General features: G+C 36.1%; 2 protein-coding genes across 2 annotated transcripts in view; one reads left to right on the top strand and one right to left on the bottom strand.

Annotated features, from left to right (window-relative positions):
- Window positions 1–3,191: 3,191 nt before the first annotated feature.
- Window positions 3,192–19,434, top strand: LOC106052976 (methionine--tRNA ligase, mitochondrial-like). Its single transcript, XM_056012333.1, has 13 exons — window positions 3,192–3,404; window positions 4,788–4,903; window positions 6,011–6,082; window positions 6,233–6,319; window positions 7,234–7,362; window positions 7,672–7,780; window positions 9,707–9,834; window positions 11,031–11,143; window positions 11,562–11,661; window positions 13,658–13,769; window positions 15,908–16,099; window positions 16,734–16,965; window positions 18,174–19,434. Exons 1-13 carry the CDS (start codon window positions 3,227–3,229, stop codon window positions 18,298–18,300), a joined length of 1,695 nt encoding a protein of 564 aa, XP_055868308.1. The 5' UTR covers window positions 3,192–3,226; the 3' UTR covers window positions 18,301–19,434.
- Window positions 19,435–21,095: 1,661 nt separating this feature from the next.
- Window positions 21,096–22,928, bottom strand: part of LOC106074148 (metabotropic glutamate receptor 4-like) — a 45,036-nt gene continuing 43,203 nt past the window's right edge. Inside the window, exon 3 of the mRNA XM_056012328.1 lies at window positions 21,096–21,460. Within this exon, the coding sequence (XP_055868303.1) occupies window positions 21,446–21,460 (15 nt within the window). The 3' untranslated portion in view covers window positions 21,096–21,445. The remainder of the gene's footprint in view (window positions 21,461–22,928) is intronic.

The raw sequence follows: 22,928 nt of genomic DNA, 5'->3' as shown, positions 1-22,928 counted from the left end.
GGTCTTCAGCAGTACCGCCCTCAGACTTGTAACGAGAATCTTTTTAGCCTTGAAGGTGTCTATGAGGTCAGCTGACATTATCTCCTCTGTTAATATAACAACAGGTAGGCCTACATTGTTGTTTTAGATAACTTCCATAAGCCTTCCGAGCCGAGGTTCCCATATTTTCTTTGTTTTTCTATTTCAGTTTTTCTTATATCATGATGGAATGGTACGGCGATGTCAATAATGGTAGCGTTTTTTTTTTTGTGTTGTTTTTTGTATCAATGAACAGCAGATCAGGGCGATTAAAATTTACCGTTTTGTCGGTCAAAATAGGCCTATCCCAATAAAATAAGTGACCAGTAAACTCGAGAACCTTTTGTGGGGAGTAGTAATAACAATGAGTATCCTTAGTGTATACTGATCAAACTATGTGTCAAAGCCAAGTGTTCATGTATTAATTTTGCAACTGGGTTATGGCGATCTAGGTAAGCAGATTCTGATAGGGCTGAACATCCTGCCATTGTGTGTTCAATTGACTCACCCATATTTCCACATTTTCGGGACTTTGTCAACAATATTGAGCTTTATGATATGCTTGTCGTAATTTTGTGTCCTAATTACTCTGTCCTGTATCGCTGTAACAAAGCTTATTCTGTTTCAGGGTAGAGATGACCTGCTATGAGAAATGTTAAGGAAGCAGCCTTGTCAATGTTGTTACCGTGTAATAGAGCCGGGAATTTCCGTGGAGTGTTTTTTCTTCCCATTGGCGAATCTCATGCCCTGCGTCTTCCAAACCAACATTAACCCCCGTTGTTTAGGTTCAAAGGGGTTGCTTCGAAGTCGTATTTGCGTAGGAAGGAAACTATTTTATTGCTGGAGCAGAGGCGTAGGTAGGGTGGGGGAGGAGGGTGAGAATTTGAAAATCCCCCCGGGCCCCCACGTGAAAGGCACCCTACAAATGAGTGTTTTTTTTTACATTTAATATTAAATATTACGAAAATGCAATGGCCCCCAAAGAGATCAAGCTCCCCGGACACCCAAATGATGACAAATTTCTTGCTACGCCACTGGAGGGTCAGACAGTTGTGTTGAGGATTTTATTTACTCTTTGCTTATATTTACAAAGATAGTCCTCTTTTTATTATTTTTTATGGTTTATCGTGGCATTCTGGTTTTCCAAGATATTATTATTATTACTATCATTATTATTATTATTAAATTATTATTACTTTCAATCTAAATTAGCGAATCTTTTCTTTTCTCAAATTAAGACTATTGATTGAAGTACAAAGTATATGATAAATGACGAAATTGTAAAGATCACTAGCAGTAGATCATATAGTATGATATAGTCTAGTATTCTCGCTCGACATTATAATTAGATTAGTTAGGGAGAGTCTATGATTTGGTATATACAACATTAATACATAAATATAGTATAATAGTAATTAGTATTATTTACGGTAATCCTCTTATTTACTAGTATTATTTATTATTATTAATAATTTATACTTATAACTTCACTGTAGACACACACAGTTGTTGTCACAGCTGTGAGTGTAGTCTCTTCTATGAGTCTATTCTAAGTCTGTGTTAGTTAGTGTATCTATAGTCAGTATAGATCTAGTTTTAGTCACAAGTGGGATAGTGTATTAGTATTAGTAGTTCAATAGTAACTATTATATTTATACCAAGTTATACTTATAGATAGTATAGTTCATTTTAGTTGACTGTGAAAAATACTCAAATACTGACTGATTAGTCACTGGTTAGTGTGATTCAATGTTGGTCGAAATTCAATGACTGACAAGTGACAATCTTCATTTTCAATCTATCATTAATCTAAGAATCTTGAAATTGAATATATCTATCATATTCTGATTTTTTAAATTTTATTATGTATATATTATATATATCGGTAATCCTGTAGATCAGTGTCCCGCGATCATAAAATACTGATAGTTAGCCAGAATAAAATTTAATTCATTTAATAGATCATCTATTAATAGTGTTATATCTATATATATTAATATATAATTATATTCTGTATTAGATCTATATTATATCTAATAAATTCTAATATCCCTTATTAGCCGGGCCTTATACTAGAATGTTTGTTTTACTTTCTAAACTAGTAAACTTATTAAACTAGATCTAGACTTGATAGAATTTAAAAAAAATGGAAAGGTGCATCAATAGATAGAAACTAGAATAGATCAAATTTAATAGATTCTAAAGAGAGAAAATTCCAATAATTCCATCTTATACAGGCAGCAAATAGCATATAAATCCATATATATATGCATTTAAAGCATTGCCTTCTTGGCTTCTATATAGACATCTATATTAGGCTAGATCTAGATTTATGCCTACGTAGGCCCAGGTGCACTGACATTGACTTAGTAGACTTTAGGGTTGGCCTGGGAGAGTAAAGTCAGTGTAAATGCACGTTTAGAGATGTGGCGTTGATATAGTATTGTGTGACTTTAGAGGGACTGGTCACTACTACTGTGTCGCGAATGCGTAGAATACTGGGTTCGTGCACAAAATTGACTTAAGTCTGTTTCAGCAGACAAAACATAAAGTTTATTTGACAACAGTAATAATAATAATACTGCACTCCTTGTTAGTTACACAAGTCAAGAACAATCCTATCCGCATAACAGCGGTATCAAATATATCCAATTCGTTAAACTCTTCAGAGTAGATTACAAATCACGTCGCATCTCAGCGGGTAACACTGTACAGAATTATACAGATTAACTACTAGAAATACATATCTCAAAAAGACCACTGGCATCAACTGCCCAAAAGTTGCTACCTAACTGATATTACTACTCGACTTTTCTAAGTCGCTACAGTCCGTCCCAGACCAAAATATCTTGACCGCCCGGTCTAAAGGATACCACTTGACTGAACTAAAAGTCAACTTTATTCATTCTACTTCCTGTTTTCTACATCAGGAATTCCACGTGTCTTTTAACCTCTTAACCCGAGGTGAACATTAAATCAGGCAATGTCAACTGAGACTGTGACAGTCAGTAAAGAGAGTTTATAGCTTAATTAGCCACTTTTAAATTCATTAATACCAGATAGGTCTCTTTAGATACATGTGGATCTAATAATACATTACATAGGCCTACCACATTAAACTTAAACCAGATTAGCTCTTCATTTTGTTTCTTGATAATATTTAATGTTTTTTTTTCTTGTGAATCCATTTTAGTTATAAGCTAGGAAAATGATCTTCAAAGACTTGCTTGTTCCAAAGTATTTTTGCCAGTTATTCAGTCAGCACTGTCTTGGAGCTGTATCTGTCAAGTGCTGTAGCTGTGCCCATAGGCAGCAGAAGGCTCACGTACACACATTAAAACCGCAAACTTGTTTTATCACCACACCTATATATTATGTAAACGCAGGTAAATCTGGTTTTGATTTGTACAATAGGCATAGATCTAGATAGAATCTTTAGCAACTTATCTTATCAAAATAGCTCCTATTTTCAGTTTCAAAAATCCTTTCCTAACCCAATGCGAAGAGGGGTAAGTCTGAATAAAAAAAAAATCTTAAAAAATAAACATTTAAAAAAAAACAACATTTTAAAGATTTAATACTTATAAATAAATAAAAAACATTTTAAAAAAAAATAGAATGATATGTTTAGTTAGTAAAAATATAGACATTTTCAATATATGCTTTTAGAGTATAAAAATCTTAAAAAATACACATTTTCCTGGGTGGGGCTTATACACTGGGGCTATGGGCCTGTTTGTTAAATTTGTTAAAGAAATAAATAAAAGCGATGTACATTCGGTTTCCACAAATAAAAATAGTCCCAAGGCTCTATTTCTCATTCTAAACATAGGAATGTTTAATAAAAATGTTTCTACTTTCCCAACGCATTATCATGTTGTAGGACTTAACTGTGCTGCTGTAGGAGCTATTGGGTTAAAGAGTAAAAAGTAAAATAAAAAAGATTGAGTTCCTCTTTCAAACCATGCTATCTATGGGGCAAATGATGCGATGGTCAACTGTTTCCCTGGACAACAGTTAACATGGATGTCATGTGTCCATCACAATGAGCAACCACCTTTACTTTTTCCTTTAGAACTAATGACAGGTACCCATTAGAGATAGATGGATTCTGGAGCACCTTGGAAATTCAGAAATTTAAACCCCAGTTCTCACCCAGACTCTTAAAGTATAAACTAAAGAAACACCTTGCCAACACTTTCATTTTATAAGTAGTAAAGTAAAATGAAGTTCTCCTCTCAGACCTTGCAATCTATGGGGCAGATGATGTAAAGGTCATCTGTTTCTGTGGCTACAGTTAGCAAGGGTGTCATGTAGCCAGAATAAGCTTTTACTTTTCCCCAACTATTATCTGGTACCCATTAGAGATGGGTGGACTCAGAGATTCCCCTAAAGGTCCTGAAATTAAAAATCCCAGTCTTCACCAGATTTGAACCCGAAACCTCTCGGTTCAGAAGCCAAGCCCTTTACAGCTCTGCGACCGCTCCACTTCTTCCATTTCATGGCATCATTTTATTAAATTCTTTCTTTTTTTAAGCACCTAGGAACAGCTTTATCTAGAAAACAATAATTAAATTATATTGGCATTGCCCTATTTATCAAAAGAAATCAATACACGAAAAAACTTAATTATCGTACCACAGACATACTGAGAAACAATAATTAAAAGGCAGCTTGAGTAATAATGATTAGAAAAAGTCTTTTTTTTTTTAAATAACAACTAAGTTTTTATTTTCTGTTAACTTATTAAATTGCTCTCCTAAACTTAGCGCCACATATAGGTCACCTTTACTGCAGCCTCCTCGCAGATGTTCTGTCCAGGTGGAATAATTTCAAGGGCATACAGACCTTTGTCTCTACAGGTACAGATGAACACGGCTTGAAGGTATGTTTGATTATATAGGTCATAGTTTTATCTTCTTTCAATACATTCAATATGTCATAGGAAATATCATGTAGCCAGAGCAGGTCCTTTTTTTTTTTTTTAAAGCTATGTGATACTTTTGTATTGATTTACAAATCTTAGAAACTTTGTCATTTATTACTAATGTCCAAATATATATATATATATATATGGGATGTCAGGTAATAGTGTTTTTTTTTTTTTTTTCAAATGAGATGGATGGCTGACTGTAAGTTAACCTCTTATCGAGGGGGGCCGGAGTTTAAATCCTGACTTAGCTGAGTTGTTTTTGTTGAGCGCCTAAAGGCAGGACAGAAACATTCTCCCAGATATCTCATCCCCTGCAGGTCCAGAAAAGAGATTGGACCATAGTTCACTAAGCATGCTAGAGCAGGAAAAATGTGCTATACAGAAGAACCTATATATATAATTCTCTTCTTCGCTCAAGAGTTTGGACGAGAAGAAGAAATTAAGAAAAGATCACTCTTTTATTTCTGCGGATAGATTTTTCCCACGAAATTTATGAGCCTTGCGTGTAGCAAAGTCATACAGTATATCATAAAAATTCTATTTCCTACATCACACTCAATAGCAAGAATTAATAAATGTTTCAATCTATCACAAGAATTGTTGACCTAAAGTAATTCTTCATTAGTTTGAGGCGCAAGAAGCTTCTTTCACCAGATTATATTTCAGGAGATTCATACGCGTTTTCTAAAGTTTTAAATAATTTCCAGATATTTCCAGGACTTTTTCGGATATTTTGCAATTTCAGGAGGTTTTCAGGATCTCCTGGTAAATTGACAGGAGGCCGCGGGAAATCTGTTGTAAGTTATACAATGGTTTAATTTAATAATTTATACACCTAGAATTAGCGCAGGTCCTATGAAAGTGCGGGGCCCACTGCTGTCACCTAAGGCCTGCCCTGCAAAATAGCAACCCCCCCCCCCCCCCCCCAAAAAAAAAAAAACTATTACAAAAGAATTCAATTTTCCACAAAAAGTGAAAGGAAAAAGTGGTGAGCTAGCAGTTAGAATAGTTCTATGTAGATTTCTATTTTAAACTGAACCTTTTTTTTCTGTATATCAGATTCAACAGGCTGCTGCAGCTAAACAAATGGACCCTTTGTCTTTCAGTAATCTGGTTTCCTCCTCATTTAAGGTACATAAAATTAAGTCAATTAAACTTGGCCTAGATAAAATTACTAGTCTTGTTTAAATCTTTTTAATGGTATTACTTAACTGTGTGGTCAATATATTGTTAATAGCAATAATGTTAGGCATTCTTTTTTTTTTTTTTTTTAATATATAGTCACTTTTCGATGCTTCTGGCATAAGATACTCCAGATTTATCAGGACCACTGAACCAGACCATCATGCAGCTGTTTCTGCTTTTTGGGTAAACTCATTTTCTTTGTCCCGTATTTTATTTTTGGTCACCAATTCTTTGGCCAGCAGATAGTTTTGGAACACTGTAAGATTTTATCTTTGATTTTAATTTTGAATAATTTGACCATGTCACAAAATGCCGAACTTAAGGGTTATGTAGTTTGATTTTTAAGTGGAGGTTAACTTTTTTTTTTTCTATTTAGGGAATTTTTTTAGGCATATGGGTACCATTTAGGAGGCGCAGTGACTGGTGGCTGAGCGGTAAAACACTTGGCTTTCAAACCGGAGGTCCTGGGTTTGAATAAAACTTGAATGAATTGTGTGTGGGCAAATTGAAATAGTGTCTCCTACAACAATGCAGTGTAACAAGCTGAAAAGAGACTTGCTGAAAATGCTTCACGGAAAACCATTTCAGGGGGGTACGGTGGCTGAGTGGTTAAGCGCTTGGCTTCTGAACTTGGAGTCCTGGGTTTACATCTCAGGGAAGACTGCGAATTTGAAATTCAGGATTTTTAGGGCACCCCTGAGTCCACCAAACTCAATATGTACCTGAGTTGAGTTAGAGAAAGTAAATGTGTCTTTGTGTTGGCCACATGACACCCTGCTTGTTAACCATTAGTGAAAGAAACACCATCTGCCTGAAAGGAGAACTTACTTAAAACCAGTGTTTATTCCATTACATCTCAAAATACCAAATCAAAGATTTCAAAAGTTTCTTTATATTTAAAGTCATAGGTTTTGCAGTCATTATTTTTATCATTAATTCTGATCTACTTTTAATTTTTTCATCTTCAGCCAGCAATGATTTAATAAAAACCATAATTAAAAAAAAACAACTTCATATCTGTTTTTAAGCTTTTCCTACAAAATTCTAAACTTAATAAATATGTTTCTGTCTTTTTGCGGTTACTTCCAATGCCTCAGAACAGACTTCACGAAAAGGGACACATTTACAAGGGAAGCTACTCTGGTTGGTACTCTGTGTCTGACGAAGCTTTTCTCACAGATGCGGATGTTGAAGAGAAAACCTTATCAGATGGCAGCGTTGTCAAGGTAATTATTTTAAGTAAGCTACAACTTGTTCTGCTGTATAACAGTGGTGCCCAAAACTTGTATCCGTGACACGGTGCTATCCCGTTCCTTAAAACTTCAGCTTATAGTTTAAATGAAGCAGCAGAAGATTGACTTAATTGTACTGGCAACTTTTGCGATGATGCTGCCAATTAGCACGAATCAAAAATGTATACAGTAAGAAATAATCTACTTCCAACAGTGTTTTTGAGAAAGTTTTTTTGTGTGCCGATATATATATAAAAGTGTCCATGTTATCAATTAAATATTTTTGTTTGGTCTCGTGATTAGATTTCTAAGGCCAGTGGACATGTGGTGACGTGGACAGAGGAACAGAATTACTTATTCAAACTGACAGACTTGCAGGCTGATCTCATCCATTGGCTGAACACGTCAAAACGTAAGCAATTTTCATCTATTTCAAGAACACTTTGAACTCTGTGCGTTTTAGGAAACTGGTTAGTCACAAGAACATTAGAAAAATTCTTAATTATACAATTTCAGAGTACATTAATTGAAAACACCATAAGCCATCCAAAGGCTTGAGTTGAATTTAATGCATATGTTTGGTCGTTTGTGTTAGGCACTTCCTCGTCGTGTCTTAGGCACTTCCTCGTCGTGTCTTAGGCACTTCCTCTTCGTGTCTTAGGCACTTCCTCGTCGTGTCTTAGGCACTTCCGCGTCGTATCTTAGGCAGATATGTCAAACGGAGGTAACTCTCCAATAGCGAAATCAAATAACGCTGGCGAAAGGCCAACATTATAAGTTAGTCGATGCTGATAGTGAATGTAGAACAAGAAGTTTAATAATAACGAAGGGAACCGTCGAAAGTCGTCAAGCTAAATCTCTGCATTTGTAAAAATTGCGTCTCTCTAAAGCCGCCAAAAGTAGTCTGTTTACATTTTGTTTTTCTTCCTCAAAACCTGGTCTTGTTTTTATTAGTAGGGTCATTGTCTCCTATTTGCGAAACAAATAACTAATTTCTAATTGTGCCATAACATTTGTTAAATTTTTAAATAAACTTGGACATCCATATTGGTCACAAGGCTGTTTTTTTTTAAAGTGCTAATGATGTTTTTTTTTAGTGTTAATGATGTTTTTTTTTCTTACATTGTAAATATCATTCTTTTTACTAAACCAAGAAAAGAAATGATTGAGTCTACTTCTGATTTCAGTAACTCTTGTAAAAAAAAATCTCAGTGCTGGTAAATAGTTTCAAACTTGCGCACCTCAAGGTTGTGACCTGATTTTTTAAATGTAAAACTCCGGAATAAATACAAATATTGAAATTTCTTTCTGCTTGAAATATTGTCTGGATAATTTTAAGCAAGCAAGTTAAAAATTCTGTGGATGCATGACCCATTGCCACATTCCGCTTCTGACACAGCACTAACCATTCCCTCAAAACATCTGCACACTCCAGTGTAAACAAATTGTATTGGTTATAGCACTGCACAACTTGCAGATGAGGGGTACGCAGTGTTAATCTGTGCTATGTACTCTAATTGTGCAATGTACTGTAATTGTGTAATTCTGCTATGTACTCTAATTGTGCAATGTACTCTAATTGTGCTATGTATTCTAATTGTGTAATTGTGCTATGTACTTTAATTGTGCTATGTACTCTAATTGTGCTATGTACTCTAATTGTGTAATTGTGCTATGTACTCTAATTGTGTAATTGTGCTATGTACTCTAATTGTGCTATGTACTCTAATTGTGTAATTGTGCTATGTACTCTAATTGTGCTATGTACTCTAATTGTGCAATGGACTCTAATTGTGTAATTGTGCTATGTACTCTAATTGTGCTATGTACTCTAATTGTGTAATTGTGCTATGTACTCTAATTGTGCTATGTACTCTAATTGTGCTATGTACTCTAATTGTGCTATGTACTCTAATTGTGCAATGGACTCTAATTGTGCAATGTGGTCTATCTAAATTATTCTGGTTATTTTTTTTTCTAATTTCATCATTGAAATTGAAGGTGTGGTGGCTTAGAGGTAAAATGCTTTGCCTTTGAACCTGAAGTCCCTGGTTTAAATCCTGATGAAGACTGGGATTTTTAGTTTTGGGATCCTTAGGGCACCTCTGAGTCCACCCAGCTCAATGGGGTGGGGTTGGGGTTAATTGGGGAAAAGAATGGGCGATTGGTCATTGTGCTGTAGACTGTGGGTCATAGAAACACATGACCTTTACATCATCTCACCTATAGATCTCAAGGTCTGAAGGGCTTTTATTGAAAAAGAAATAGATTTAGATGTGGTAAATAAATTTTGTAAATAAAATGTTGGACCTCAGCTATTTTATTTGAATTATTTCAGCCATTTTTCCACAGCGCTTTGAGCCAGCTGTGCGAAACATGCTTCAACACTTGCCTGACCTGTCCTTGACACGAGACAGATCCAGGTTGCCATGGGGGATACCAGTCCCTGGTGATGACACCCAGACAGTAAGTGGAGCAGTTAGCTGGCAAAGGGTACATCAGTTCGGTGATTCCCAAATGTTTCAGTTTTTTTAAGGCACCCATATCTCATTCCTCAAGGGGCACTCATTCCTGCACGTCTTCTTTTCGTTTTAATAAGCTTCAGATATTCCTTCAAAAATGAAACTAATTGCAACAAACCTGCTGAATGGCAAAGAAGTGGAGAGGGTTTAAACTGGCAACCATGGTGACGATTGTTGGAAGTGCCTACCGCATGAATAGGCAGCAATTAGGAATCTAAGTCTGCAGCATCATAATGGCTGTCTGGAGGGGTGGTGGCTGAGTGGTAAAGCCCTGGGTTCTAATCCTGAAGAAGAGTGGGATTCTTAAGTTGGGGGTCTTTAGGGCACCTCTGAGTCCACCCAGCTCTAATGGGTATCTGGGTATCTGACATTAGTTGGGGAAAGTAAAGGCGGTTAGTCGTTGTGCTGGCCACATGACACCCTTGTTAACTGTGGGCCATAGAAACAGATGACTTTTACATCATCTGCACTATAGATCGCAAGGTCTGAAAGGAGAACTTAAAGGTGACTGTCAGATGTGCATACCACACATTCAGGCAGCAATCAACAAGCCTTCATCAGCCAAAATAGTCAATGTCTGTGTCTTCAATGTCACTTCGGAAGGGAAGAAGTTCAAATCTCCTTACCCAATAAAGGGGATTATTAACTGGTCTAGTGTGTACAGTATTTAAAATTAATAATACTGTTCACAGGTTTTAGACCCCCGTCTAATTAGATCCACATAATGGAATTTTCCCTTCTGCAAAAGTGTTAAACATAGATATTAACTGTTCGGAAGAATTGGCCTAGAAGCACTTGGCATAGAGAATGGGTAACAAGAGAGACCATGGAGAAATAGTAAAGATTTCAACAGACAAAGAAAAAATGAACCAATCAAAAAAAAAAAATACTGGCTTCTCTTTCACTCATGCAGATGCCACTATTCCATGTGACATGTTAGAGATAATTTTTCTCTGTAGAGTAGGGCTAGTTGGCTACAAGAAGTGCTCTAGGACATGGAACATAGTCATTCTGTTACTGAAGGGGGCCAACAACATGTACATCATATAGCTTTTACTTTCATTTGAAATAGCACACTCTTTTTGTACTGTCATCCTCGTGGTAATCTTTTTTTAAGTAAGTGTCTTGTACTTTTTGCAGATCTATGTCTGGCTGGATGCCTTGGTCAATTACTTGACTGTCACAGGTTACCCAAATTCGGAGTGTAGCCAATGGCCACCAACATATCAAATCATTGGAAAAGATATTCTTAAGTTAGTTTCTAATTCTCCATAAACAAATAGCATGCTTCTGGGCTGAAGCAAGACCATTCATTATAGAAGTCCTCCACACAGACCTGCAACATCATAACCTGTGGGCATTTTAGGCTAATAGCTTTTTAACATGTCATACAGTCCTATGACATGGCAATGAGCTATTGGTCTAAACTGCCCACAAGTTGTGATGTTGCAGGTCTGTGTTCAGGCCTTCTGTAACGTTTGGTCGCAGCTGAAGACTCTTACTCTTAAATTGCCAGAGATTTCTCCATATCATTGATAGTATCATTAGTTTTTGTGACGCTGGAGCTGGGTATTTAACAGTTGAGGTGAAACCCAACTTCTCATATTTTACCCAGCTTTGATCTGAAATTAAAAATGTGTAAATGGATTGTCTTTTTTTTTTTTCCCTTAGATTTCATGCAGTCTATTGGCCAGCATTTTTGATAGCAGCGGGGCTTGAGCCTCCTCCCAAACTTGTTGTCCACTCTCATTGGCTAGTGGACAATGTCAAGGTAAAATCAGCTTATATGTTTGTCGAAATGGGATCCAGACCTAATTAAATTATTTTGGTTAAGTGATTTTCTATTTAAGTTTAACGAATAAGTTCCAGTTCTTGCTATGGGGACAAAATATGCCATCCCTTGATGGACGAGATGTTCTGGGCTCTGGTCACTTTCACAATTGGGTATATGCTTGTAAAAGATTTTAGATGTTTCACATGTTCCTCCAGAGTTGAAGATAATTTACTTCCTAGACTAAACCTTCTGAAGGACTACTGGGAAAGAAAGCGGGCAGGGTATGAGCCTGTGACCATCGGCAAGTCCGAACGACAGTCCAGTGCAAATACTGCAGGACCAGGCAGCCAACACACTTTTGGGAATATCTTCATATCCCTTATGTCACTGCCTCTCAAGCTGACTGGAATCTTAGGATGTCCTCCATGTGAAATGGTATGGCAGCTTGTTTGGAATGTTTAGCTAATCTTTGTTTTAATCCCCATCAAGTACTGGTGCATTGAATGCTTTGATTTCCACTGTCCCAGAGTAATTAGCTGTAGACCACAGCTTTGCTTCCTATCACTAGCCTATCAGATACCACTATTGAACTTTTCCACTGAGGATTCCATTTTGAGGAGGTGCAGTGGCTGAGTGATAAAGTACTTGGCTTTTGAATCGGACAATCCTGGGTTCATATCCTTGCATGTATAGATTAGGCTGGGTGTTTCTTCAGGCTTTTTTTTTAAATATATAATCCCCGCATTTTAAGGAAGTTTTCGGTCTTGTCGATTTTCTCCAATACTGACATAAAAAGAACATCTGGGTCTAAAGCCTGTAACCGGAATATCCATGGGACAAGGTGGGGTTGGCCAATGGTCCATTCTCCGCCATCCACAGAGCTCTCCAAATGAAACTATTCTGCATTAGACAGCTTAAGGTGGACTGTGCTTTGGGTATGCCCTGTGGAATCGTCACATCCTGGATCCAGGCCCCTTCACGATATCACATTCACCAGATCCAGAAAAAAACTTCATGATGGGTTTATTCCAGTAGAAGAGAGTAGTGAGACATAGACCTTTTGTCTGGAGTAGTGCAATCCAGACCTCCATCAAAAAGCACCTAGAAGGAGGGGAAGGTCCACTATTATTCACTTAGTGAAATGCAAGTGGAAAGGCAGTGGGGTTATTTATTACTCTTGGTCATTTCCAAGCCCTGATACCCACACGGGGGAGTATCGCCACCAAGTGGACGTTTGGAGTCAGAGTTTTCCTTGGTGAAGAAATATTTAGGGTGCCTCAGAGTCCATCTAATGGGTACCTGGGGAAAAGTAAAGGTGGTTGGTCATTTAGCTGGCCTCATGACACCCTTGTAAACGACATAAACAGATTACCTTTTCACCGCACGGTCTGAAAGGGGAAATTTACTTTTTTTCTTTATATGCCATGTTGAGGCAGTGGGAGCTAGCGTTCCTACCTGAATTATTTTCAGTTGATTTCTTATTCCATTATTCTGTGTTTCTAAGTTTCATCCAGTGTAAAGTCTTTAGCCCTTTAAAGAAAAAGGATTTCATTTGTCTAACTCTTGGTAACATCTTCTTAAAGTTCCCATTTCAGGCCATGTGGGCTATATAGAGCAGATGATGTGAAGGTCATCTTTTTCAGTGGCCCATGGTTATTGAGGGTGTCATGTGACCACCACAACAACCAACCACCTTTACTTTTCCCCAACTATTGTCAGGTACCCATTACAGCTGGGTGGACTCAGAGGCACCCTAAAGATCCTGAAATTAAAAAATCCCAGTCTTCACCGGGATTTGATCCTGGGACCCCTCGGTTCGAAGCCAAACAATTTACCACATAGCCAGCGCGTTTCCTGACATCTTCTTAATTCAAACATCTACTACAATGTTAAAGACAATAGAGGTCAAAGAAGGTCAAAGAGCTCAAGACAAACTTAAAGTCAGAATGTTAAATGTGAGATAAATTGATTTAAATTTATCGCTGACTTTCAGATGTCCAAAAGTCTGGGGAATGTAGTGGATCCAGTCGACAGACTGAACAAATACGGAGTGGATGGATTGAGATATTTTCTTCTAAAGGAAGGAACTCTGGACTCTGATTGTAGTAAGTCTTTTGAGTTCTGTTGATGGGTTTTAATACTTTATATAACAGTTTATGTTAAGCAATGTGATTCATATTTTTTTTCTATACTGCGATCCTGTTGATCTGCTTTGAATTACATTTCATTAGTTGAAAATAAAAATTTTTTTTTTTAATTAGTACCTACATTTTTGAAAATGTCCTTTTAAAATAAAAATGTTTGAAAACAATCTAATATAGTCCTCACCTCCAATTGCTTTTTACCATTAACTAATTCATCGATCATTTGTTTCCATAGAAATAGATATTGAACATTTTTGTTAAATATTGGAATTTTTAAAAATCTTTATATCAGTAATCACAGTAATGCTCAACTTATGAACTGTGGGACATATCTTTCCCTTGTTTTAGTGCTATCCAGTCTATCAAAACTTCAGTCTCATGGCATAATGAATCCAGAGTGGCTCAGTTCTTTTTGACTCTATGATGACCCCATGTGATGTAACCCATGACACATGTTGAAAATTGAAATATTTATATGGCCGATAAATGTTGGGCATGACTAAGTTATCCTAGTGGAATTTTTCCCTAAAATTTTCAAGATGTGATTCAATTTTTCATGCACACATTTTCAAGCTGTGATTCAATTTTTTAAGCACTCACTTTCAAGATGTGATTCAATTTTTCATGTGCACATTTTCAAGCTCTGATTAAATCTTTGATGCTCACATTTTCAAGCTGTGGTTCAATCTTTGATGCTCACATTTTCAAGCTGTGGTTCAATTTTTGATGCACACACTTTCAAGATGTGATTCAATTTTTCATGTGCACATTTTCAAGCTCTGATTAAATCTTTGATGCTCACATTTTCAAGCTGTGGTTCAATCTTTGATGCTCACATTTTCAAGCTGTGGTTCAATTTTTGATGCACACACTTTCAAGATGTGATTCAATTTTTCATGTGCACATTTTCAAACTCTGATTAAATCTTTGATGCTCACATTTTCAAGCTGTGGTTCAATCTTTGATGCTCACATTTTCAAGCTGTGGTTCAATCTTTGATGCACACACTTTCAAGATGTGGTTCAATTTTTGAAGCACAAATTCAATCTAGAAATCCATTTTTAACAAATTTCAATTCTGTTAATGATACATTATTGTAATGGGTTAATGATACTTTATTGCTATGCTTTGTTACTGTAACATCAGTTCTTCTGTAGGTCAGCATTTGAGATTTATATAAAAGAATTTTTGTAAAGAATTATTTGAATGAATTTGTCTGTTGAATGTTTCTTAGGGTATGTCACTTCCTTTCAGAAGTTTTTAGCAATATCAGTTCCCTATGATTTATGATCCTGATGGTTCACTCGCATGCTTGTTTTAACAAAGCTTACATCAATTCATTCTGTCTGGTAAAGTTTTTGCACACGGTATTACTTCTACACCCATTCTCAGATCAAGTTGAAACTTTGTACAATTATTTTTTGTGCAATACCAAAATGAATAATAAAAAAAAAGCAATTAGTCAATTAATTAGTGGTAATTAATTATTTCAATTGATATAAAAAAGGGGAAATAAATCCTTCAGTATTAAATTGATGGAGTTGTTCCCTTTAGATAACCTTTTTATTTTTTTGCTTATTTTGTTTTTATTTTAACATATCATATCTTTTAACCTCACTGTAGAAAATTTACAACACAACAATTACTAGAGACTTCAATGTAAAATTAATAATAATGAAAAATAAAACAGCAATTATCAAGACACATGCTCTCTTAGAATCCCTCTTCCCCCCTCTCCCTAAGACAAATATTCAGCTGAAATTGCAATTAAAAACAACAAAAATATCAAAAATAATATTCAATGGAGATCGAATAAATTCAGATGCCACTGTTTTTCAGGAAATTAAAAACCCTATACCAATAATACTGTAAGCTTTATTATGGCCCCAAAAAAAAATTGAGATAGATGGCTGCTTGGTTGTTTGGTATGCACTCTTGATTGTTGTCACAATGATCTGAGTTCGAACCCTTCCTGCTTCCATCCCCTTCTGTAATTCATTTCTCGAGTAATGTATCAAACAAAATGAAACAATTAGAAAGCAGAATTATGCCAAACTTCGTAAAGTTTTCAATTACTATTTATCTTGGTTTGATTCCAGCTTACAGTGACCACAGGATAGCCGAGAGAATTAACACAGACCTGGCCAACACAATGGGCAATCTTTTGGGACGTCTAACAGCGCCTTCGGTGAACAAAAAGCAAGAGTTTGTCGCCCTAAATCAGGATGACCTTTATGAATTTCTGTCGGCTGAAGAGCGAGAGAAATACAATGAAATTTATAATCTGCCAGGTAGGTATCAGTTTTAACCCATTGAAGCCTAGTGATCTATTATTGGGCCACTAACCTCCTGGCAGTTACCCTACTGATCAAGGTCATTGAGGGAATGTGATTTTTATTCCTGTCATCTTTCTTGGGATACGCCTTGTTATATTGTGTACAGTTAGCCTCAGCATTTCAGAGAAAGCTTTGCTGAAGCCTCTTTTAAGGCTTATAGAAATCTCCTTAAATCATAGACATTTCCTGAAAAAAAAGGTTTTATTCAATTATTTCAGGTCAACTATTCTTGAAGACAGATTGAACAATTTGGCAATACTTGCTATTGCTTTTAAGCGTGACGTATGTAGGAAACAGAATTTTGGATGATATACTGTATGACTTCGCAACACGCAAGGCTCGTAAAGTTAACTTGATCGTGATATTGTACTTAGTAAAGAATGAATAAAATGCAGAGAAGAATTTATTTTCTAACACAAAATGTTAATTTTCACTTATTATCCTTATCCCTACCCAGACTGGGCCCCGCGCAATTCATTTCACATAGGGCAACACAATTATTAGGGCCCGGCCCTGTTGCTAGCCCACTTCTTAAAGCCTTACTGTTCTATTCAACTTAAAATTCATCTTTTTTTTTTGTAATCCTTAGACAAAGTAGATCAGCTGTTTGCAGAGTTTCACTTCAACAAAGGCATTGACCTCATCATGGGCCACCTCCATTGGGCCAACAGCCTTGTTCAGTCCCACGCCCCCTGGGTGCTGAGTAAGTCTGACAAGCCCCAGGATGTTGCCCAACTAAACATGATACTCCACGTCGCCATGGAGACTCTCAGAGTCTGTGGCCTGCTGATGCAGCCAGTGATGCCAGAGCTGTCTGACAGGTAATTGTTATTTTTCCTATTAAATGTATGTCTTTTTTTTTTTTACTGCTAAACTTTATGTTGCTTTGACAGGAAATTTTTTGTTCGACATGTTTTGAATCTGAAGAGCGTTACATCCTAGCACAAACATTCCGCAGGATGGGCAGGAATGGTGGTGGGCATGTTGCAAACCCAGGACCGTTAAGAGGACAGTCAATAGTGCTTACTACACAACCAGCTATCTTTAAGCAAAAGGGAAGATTGTTATGAAAGAGGCACAATCGGTTCTTGGCCGGGGGTCAAGCTATTCCTTGTACGCAGACAGGGAGACCTTAAAAACACTCCTCACTTTCTGTCCTTCTACTAGGAACTAAGTCTCAGCAAGACTGTCTCATCACAAAGTATATTTTCTAGATGTGAGGGGGTTGTTAAAAGGGCTTCTTATCGGTTGGACACCTCTTTGCTGTGTCTTGAGTAGAGTGTTGACAACTAATTTCAACTAACCAAATGAACACAGGCGCAAGGCCAACATCGAAATTTTGAAAATCAAGAGTGTTGGCAATTAAAACAATTACTCCAGTAATGAAGGGAATCCATCTATGTCGACACTGTCGCTGACTTAGTAACTTAAGTCAAAAAATTTCTTAATTAATAAATAATTAATTAATAAAACTTGTCTATCTCAAAAGACGCTTACATCAGAACTGTTTGTACTTCATATCACACTCTAGTCTTTGTTTTTATTATGATGTCATTGTTGCTGAGTTTTAAAACCTAAAGGCAAAATAAACAAAACAAATGAATCCTTACTTTTGCACACCGAAATTCTTATTGCAAACTAACATTGCCTAAATATTTCATCTATGTTAACAAAGCTTAAATCAACTCACTCTGTATGAAATTTGTACATGCTATTTCTCCCACACCCATTCTTAGATCAAAGTTGAAATTTAGCATAATTATTCATTGGCATTCATTATTCATGAAACAATTTAAAAAAAAAAAAACTAGTCAATTAATTTTTGATAATTAATTATTTTGTTTGATAGTGACAGTATTAATCCTTCAGTGTTCACAGATACGGCTAAGTATTTAAGTGATGATAAACCTTGTGTAGAGAATTAGGTTATCTAAATAATTTGAAACAGTATTCAACAGTATTAAGAAGTCTCTAGAAGTTTGTAAATTTAACTTTGCAAGTACAGTAACTCTTGATGTTTTTGTTGCAGACTTCTGACAAGACTCGGTGTGCCTGGGAATGAACGACTTTTTTCACATGCCAAAACACCTGCTTTGGGTGGCTACAGTAACTTGGGACAAAAAATCATCCTACAGAAAAAGATAGATTCAGTATAGACAACTTAAAGAGACTCAATATGAGTGACATTGTTGCTTAGTATGTGGCCCAATGATTCACTACCATCTGACCTGTGAGGAAAAACTGTTATCATGTCACTAAACAGTTTTCCAAAGATAAAACTTGCGGAGGGCAGCCTGCTGCTGTGATACATCGTGCATATAAAAATGGTTTGTCTGCTCTCGGAAGATTAAGGACTGTGATCCGAGATGTACTTCTGTTATACAAAGAGACTGTTTCTGTCGCAGGCATCACTTAATAGTGAAATGTATTCTTACAGTGTTAGTGTACTGCGATCCAGTTCCTAAAGATCACACACTTTGAACTAATATAAGTGGGAAGTTGTTTTTTTTTCCTTACACATTAAAGTATATTAGTTCTCTAACTGTAGTTATAATAGAAATTTTTAGAAGTTTTTCTGATTTATTTTATACAGATACCATTTTCTTGAAGTCCTATGAATTACATTTACAAACTTAACTATTTAGTGATATGAGATGCTACGGACTCATTTTAGAGAATCCTAATCCTCCTTTGCTCAGTTATCACCTGGTGACCCCCCCCCCCCTTCCCTTATGTTCACCAAGATCAACCAAAATTATGATTTGAAAAATAGCCACATTTATCCATGATACATTGGGATTGTATTGGAGGCATTTAAAGAACTACTCTACAGCATAGTGTTGATCCAGTATGTGTCTTGAGGATCTGATCATGATGATATTATCTAAGCAGTCTTTGTTAAAAGTTAAAGTTTAGAAAAAAAAAATATTTACAATTGCTGTTGTCTTTCTCCTGTCTTAAAGTCATTTGCAGACAAGTCTTTATATTCATTTCTGCTATTTTTTAGTCTGTCCTTTAGTGTCCTTATTTCTTTTATCTGTTTATTTTTTTTTTTTAAATCTCTTTTTCTCATATATTTCTTTAGGCTCCATTAAATGACTTTCATATTTCTTCCAATTTATTTTCTTTCTCTCTCTCTCTACATTTTATTGCTTAAAGAACGTGAACAAGAATTTAAGTAATTTTTAATAGAATCAAGGTTTGTGCATAAATGTGTTTGAATTTTGTATTTAAAAAAAAAAGCCTTTTAAATATGAACCAAGGTGAGTATAGTTACTTGGTAACTAAAATTTGTCACCAGTGCTAGTAATATTTTATCCTTCAGACTTTGTTTTCATCAGTTTCTGTCATTTTTTTTATAATTGCCTATGTTTTTTTGTATTAAAACTGCTTTTTGTTTATCAGGTATTAAGTTATGTTTTTTTGTTGTTGTTGTTGTGGTGTCTGGCTACTTTGTGGTGTTCTGATGGTGCCTGGCAAGTTTGTAATGTGGTTGTGGTGCCTGGCAAGTTTGTAATGTGGTTGTGGTGTCTGGAAAAGTTTGTAAATTTGTTGTGGTGTCTGGAAAAGTTTGTAAATTTGTTTTGTTGTCTGGAAAAGGTTGTAAATTTGTTGTGGTGTCTGGAAAAGGTTGTAATTCTGTTGTGGTGTCTGGCTACTTATTACACAACGTTTGCAGAGGACACAACAAAGACTGAATGAAAATAAACAGTCAAGAAACCCAGAGTGAAGTGTTTCTGTCCTAGTACACAGAGATGTTGAGTTTGTGAGTCCTTTAATATCTTCTTTACTAAATCTGTTTAGTTGTTGTTTTTTTCACCTTATTAACTGAATAGTGTCCTACAATGTACAATCCTTATCCGAGAGACTATCTACACACTATTTTTTAATCTGTGTTACATTTAGACCGTACACTGTTTACAAAAGGAAAGACTTATCCAAACAAATAGAGGACATAAAACTGTGCAACGTCAGCTTTAAAAACTGGGCTTACAATTTATTTAATGAAACATGTTCGTTAATAAAAGGATGTAAAACTACTATATTAAATTACTTGTCGCGGTGGTTCAGCTTGTTACTGTGGTGTAACTTTCTTTCTACATTCCTCTCTGTCTTTTGCCTTAAATAGAAAATCTTTAAATTATATTCAGTTCAATTTTGATGTCTTCCAATCGCTGTTTCTGTTTATCCTGGTACTGTTCCCTGAAGGAAGGTAAAAACTAGTAGGCATATGAAGGGTTTTTTTTTTTAACATTTCTTCTAACATATAATTCCTGAACATCTGAGAAGGAGGCAGTGGCGGACTGGCTATTTGGGCAAATGCCCGGTAGGGCAACCGAAATGCCTGATCGAAGTCACTATGGCATATATCAAGTTGTTAAAGGTTTTATAATATCCTTATTATGTTATTATTATTATTTTTATAAAAGGCCCTCTGAGCGTCGTGTTTAAACAAAAAGTCTTTCACAGACATTACAGTGTAATACTCTTTTAATCAAACACATTTTCCGAAAATAGAATGTAGACAGTTCTACTAGTAGGCTTCATCTTTTTAGGGCCTACATAATTGCTGATTTTAAAAGACGCTATATTGCTTATTAAGATATAGAGTTCACTGTAGGCATGCATATCGATACATTATCAAACTTAACAATGATTGTTAAGGACCGATACACCTAGACATGGATGCCCATCACATGATAGAGAATTTGTGGGCCGAATTTTATAGAAATTCCCGGGCCGATTTTGACACCCAGTCCGCCCCTGGAAGGAGGGTTCTCAAAGTGTGGTCAACAGCGCCCTGTGGTATCGAGACCTTCTTTCAAGGCGCCGTGAGACAGATCGTACTGTTATCACGATCTCCATTTAGAAAAGAGAATTCCTACATCATTTCTGCCAGTCTGGTGTTTTAACTATTTTCTCAAAGCCCTTCGTTTATAATGCAAATTCCATGACCATAAAGGCGCTGTTTTATCAGACATGTCTTCTAGTCGGAACCTCATTCCGTAAACAATTAATAATTATCTCAATTACACTAATAAGACGCTCTAATTGATCCGTGCATAAGCCTCTCCGTTCCCACATAGCGTACGGCTAATAATGGTGAATAATGATTTTAAAAAAAAACACAAAAACAAATAACCCAGATTTGATAACAGCAGAAGCATCCTTTATTATGACCATGTACTCCAAGAGATGAATCAATTTGTGATAAAAAGAGTTCGCATTCTTAATGATAATGCAAGGGAAGCAACCAGGGTTTCCGGTATATTCCCGTCTGCACGTTACATAATTAGATCTTTACTGAGCCATCCCCTGTAAATAAATACATACTATTATCCACAATACAATTTGTAGCGGTTGTATTCTATAAACAAGACTTTATAACGTTGATGGGAAGAAATATTTAAAATGTGTACAAAACAAAACTTTATGAGTTTATTCTCTTAATAATTTTGTATTATGCTAAGCGCCGATTTGTTAATAACATCTTAAAGCTGAGGCCGTGTATTCAGAAATGAAAATTATTGTCTCCAAGCCCAGATGTCCTTTAGGATGGTGGGGAATAGCGGTGGTTATAGGGTTCAAATCCAGGACCTTTGAGACGACATCCGCAGAGCAGACATAACCTACCAGACCACCAAACAGCCACTCGTTTTCAAGTCATCATTTGATGTACACAAAACGTATCTGATTGTTAGAGCAGCATTAAAAAAAGTACATTGTCCCTTTTCAAATCTTGCGATCTGTGGGGCAGATTATGTTAAGGTCATCTGTTTCTATGACCAACGGTTGTCAAGCAGGGTGTCATGTGGCCAGCACAACGACCAACCCCAACTAAAGTCAGGTACCCATTTAGAGTTGGGTGGACTCAGGGGCGCCCTTAAAATCCCGAATTTCAAAATCCCATGCTTCACCGAGATTCGAACCCAGAACCCCAGGTTCGGAAGCGAGCGCTTAACCACTCAGCCACCGCGCCCCCTAGAACACCATTAGCCGCTTTTAAACACAAGTCAGTGCAGCAAATATTTTCACATGATTCAAACTTTTAGCTTCCATTTCCCAAGTTTACACTCATCGAAATAAATATATTTCGCAATGATAAGCACAATGATAGTGAAGTCTTTTTTTTTCCTCGATAGGCCAGTTGAAATGAAATTGAAATCTGTTTTTCTAGGATTTTTTTAACGGGACTGAAATCTGTTGTTTTTTTTTCGCCTGGGGAATGTATAAATAGCACTTAAATCTGTGTTGTTTTTTCTAGCAATGTAAAAATGGGTACTGAAATTTGTTTTTCTAGGATTATTTGAATGACTATGAAATCTGTTTTTCTAGGTCTGTTTAAATTGCATAGAAATGTATTCTTTAAGGACTGTTTGAATGACACTAAAATCTGTCCTTTAAATAACTGTTTGAAAGACTATGAAAATCTATCATACTAGAACTGTTTAAATGACAAACATTTATTTTTATGACTGTTTCAATGACTCTGACATCTGGTTTTTTTTAGGACTGTTTGCATTGCACTGGTCTGTTTGTCTTATGACTTGTTGGACAGTACTGACGATGATATTCTGGGACTAGTTGAATAGCTCTAAAAGACATCTGTTTTTTTTCTAGAACTGCTTTAAAATACAGACATCTGTTATTCTACTGCTTAAAAATGTGACATCTGTTAAGAGGGAATAGCCGACATTTTGTTTCGAGACAAATATTTCGCATTGCAAGAACAAACAAGATTACAAAGAGAGTTTGTGTTACACAAACTCAGAGGCGGCCCCCG

The sequence above is a fragment of the Biomphalaria glabrata genome, chromosome 15 (genome assembly GCF_947242115.1).
Source record: "Biomphalaria glabrata chromosome 15, xgBioGlab47.1, whole genome shotgun sequence".
Lineage (NCBI taxonomy): Eukaryota > Metazoa > Mollusca > Gastropoda > Planorbidae > Biomphalaria > Biomphalaria glabrata.
The sequence above is the reverse complement of the archived record's forward strand: the minus strand, read 5'-3'. Positions and strand labels throughout refer to the sequence as shown.

Bases quoted from the DNA above. Each gene is read 5' to 3' on its own strand.
- LOC106052976 (XM_056012333.1), top strand. From the start codon at position 3,227: ATGATCTTCAAAGACTTGCTTGTTCCAAAGTATTTTTGCCAGTTATTC. The intron at 9,835-11,030 runs GTAAGTGGAGCA...TACTTTTTGCAG, and splicing joins CTGGTGATGACACCCAGACA to ATCTATGTCTGGCTGGATGC. The intron at 13,770-15,907 runs GTAAGTCTTTTG...GTTTGATTCCAG, and splicing joins AACTCTGGACTCTGATTGTA to CTTACAGTGACCACAGGATA.